The sequence below is a fragment of the Schistocerca americana genome, chromosome 5 (genome assembly GCF_021461395.2).
Source record: "Schistocerca americana isolate TAMUIC-IGC-003095 chromosome 5, iqSchAmer2.1, whole genome shotgun sequence".
In the NCBI taxonomy this organism is placed as follows: domain Eukaryota; kingdom Metazoa; phylum Arthropoda; class Insecta; order Orthoptera; family Acrididae; genus Schistocerca; species Schistocerca americana.
Window position 1 is genome coordinate 351462476 of NC_060123.1, and position 2594 is coordinate 351465069.

Below are 2594 nucleotides of genomic sequence, written 5' to 3' on the forward strand. Positions count from 1 at the left end.
AGTCCAATGACATTCGTATTTTTTCATTACTTTGTTTAAACAAGCAATATAATTTAATTTATCACATCGTCCTGCAAATGGCTGCTACGAAGGTTGGGGCAAAGGGGAGAAGGCATTCAACCATATTGTCAGGTGATTATTTAGACACAGAGTATTTACGTATTATTTTCAGTATTATGGTTATTATGATTTAGCACTCTAAGCGCCAAGCCCGTAAAATTTACGGGCCTGGGATCGCGCGAAAATCACCAAGCCCGTAAAATTTACGGGCCGCTACATTTAATTTCATTCAAAACACTGCAACGTTATTTCTACGGGTTTGGCCAGCGCTATACGTTTTTCAGATGTTTATTAACAAAATGCGTCCATAGATGTCACGGCAGCGCTGTAATTCATGTTAAAACTTATCTTTGCGTTCTCAGTCTGTATATCATTCAGTTGTTTGTCATCATGTTTCGGCGCGGTTTATCAGACGCAGAAATTGCGGATTTGATCAATCATAGCGACACTCTGGATAATGTAGAGAGTGATTCAGACGATTCTGAATGCAATGGTGTGTTTGAAGGTACGTATTTCCGAATTTTCCACGTAATTGTGCAGTACGCACATATCTGTTGAACATGTGTAAACGATGTATGTAGTTACACATAATGTGATATTCTTTTTAGAAGACGAGATTGATGACAGTTTGTCTTCAGATGAAGACGAGAATGATGTTGAAGGTGTTGCTTCAAATCCAGCAGCTGTGCCGTATCCGAAAGACAGTGAGTGGACTGCAGTTGACACCTACCGACCTCTGCCTGTCAACACGACACCCAGGCAGATACTAGTGGATATTGATGAGTCGAGTTCTGTACTGGATTGCAGTAAAGTGTTCCTTACTGACAGTGACGTAAATGAACTCAAGAGACAGACAAATTTGTATGCATCACAGACAATACAGAAGAAAAGAAGAGGAAATAATCTGAAGCCCCATTCAGTTTTGAGTTCGTGGAAGCCAGTGACTATAAGTGAGATGAGGCGTTTCTTGGGTATTATTTTCCACATGTGTGTTTCGAAAAAGCCAAAAATTGCGGACCATTGGAGCACTAATCCTGTTCTTAGTTGTAACTTTTGTCCCCATGTCATGAGCCGTTTGCGTTTCACTCAGATACTGTCATGCTTGCATCTTGTTGACAATTCAAATCAGAAAAAACCAGGCGAAGATGGATTTCATCCACTTTACAAAGTTTTGCCATATTATAATAATTTGAAGGAGCGATGTATCCAGGCATATCGTCCCTCAGAAAAAGTGACAATTGATGAAGGAATTTGCCCATTTCGAGGTCGTGTGAGTTTCCGTGTTTACATGCAAAATAAGCCTCATAAGTATGGACTGAAAGTATATGCTGTTGCTGAAGCCAGTAGTGGCTATGTTGTAAATTTTGAAGTTTATGCTGGTAAGCATATTGTTGACAATTCTTCGTCTGCGGTTATTTTGCGATTGTTGTCTGACAGCAGCTTGCTGAACAAAGGCCACACTGTGTATTTAGATCGATTTTATTCCAGTCCAGAGCTATTTCAGCAACTGGCAGAGAAAGGCACTGGAGCTGTTGGTACTGTGAACAAATCCAGGAAAGGATTGCCTAAAGATTTAGTATCTGCTAAGCTGAAAAAGGGCGAAATGTCTTTTCGGCGTAAAGATAATGTATTGGCAATGAAGTGGAAAGATAAGAGAGATGTGTATACATTGTCTACAAGGCATCAAGCAACATTTGGTACGCATACTAAGAGAAATGGGTCTGTAGTATTGAAACCACTTCAGGTACTTGATTACAACCTCAATAAAATTGGAGTGGATATTGGAGACCAACGCCTGCAGTACAATCCGTTCCAGCACAGAACTGTGAAATGGTGGCGAAAATTATATTTCCATTTGCTGCTTATGGGAGTATCAAATGCATTTTGGCTGTACAATGCAGTGCACAGGAAGAAAATTACAATAACAGACTTTATAACAGTGCTTGCAGTTCAGCTTGTTGAAGACGACACACTTGAATTCATTCCAAGAAATGAAGGAACTGTAGGTCGGCTAACAAAGAGACATTTTTTGCAGCACATACCTGCAACTACTAAGAAGTATGCTGCTCGTGTGTGTCACGTGTGCAGTTCCAGGAGCAAGAAACAGAGTGGCAAGGCTTCTCGCAAAGAGACACGATACGAATGTGAACAGTGTGGCGTTGCACTCTGCCTGGAACCTTGCTTTAAAATTTTCCACACTAAAAAACAATATGATTCTGTGTGAAATTTATATGTAATACTGTATACTATCAGAAACATGTAATGTAGTGCCACAATTTTGGTTAAAAATAAATCACAATTGTATTCCCTTATTCGTATGACTTTTTCTAAATTCTTAAAACATCTAAGTGATTTCTATAACTGTACCTTAAAGCTGTGCATTGTAAAGTAGTTTCTTTCACTCAGAATTAAAGTAGAAATGTGCAGCTTCAAGATGGTACCAAATTTGCCACAATCCAAACAGTAGATTTGATGCAGTAATTTTTTTAATATTGGTAAAATTGCCCGGTTTCTAGGGACGGGTGCATAAAATA

At 39.2% G+C, this 2594-nt stretch overlaps 1 protein-coding gene across 1 annotated transcript; it reads left to right on the forward strand.

The window, feature by feature from the left end:
* Positions 1-631: 631 nt before the first annotated feature.
* On the forward strand, positions 632-2284 carry LOC124616370 (piggyBac transposable element-derived protein 4-like). Its single transcript, XM_047144681.1, has one exon. It carries the CDS (start codon positions 632-634, stop codon positions 2282-2284), a length of 1653 nt encoding a protein of 550 aa, XP_047000637.1.
* Positions 2285-2594: the final 310 nt, after the last annotated feature.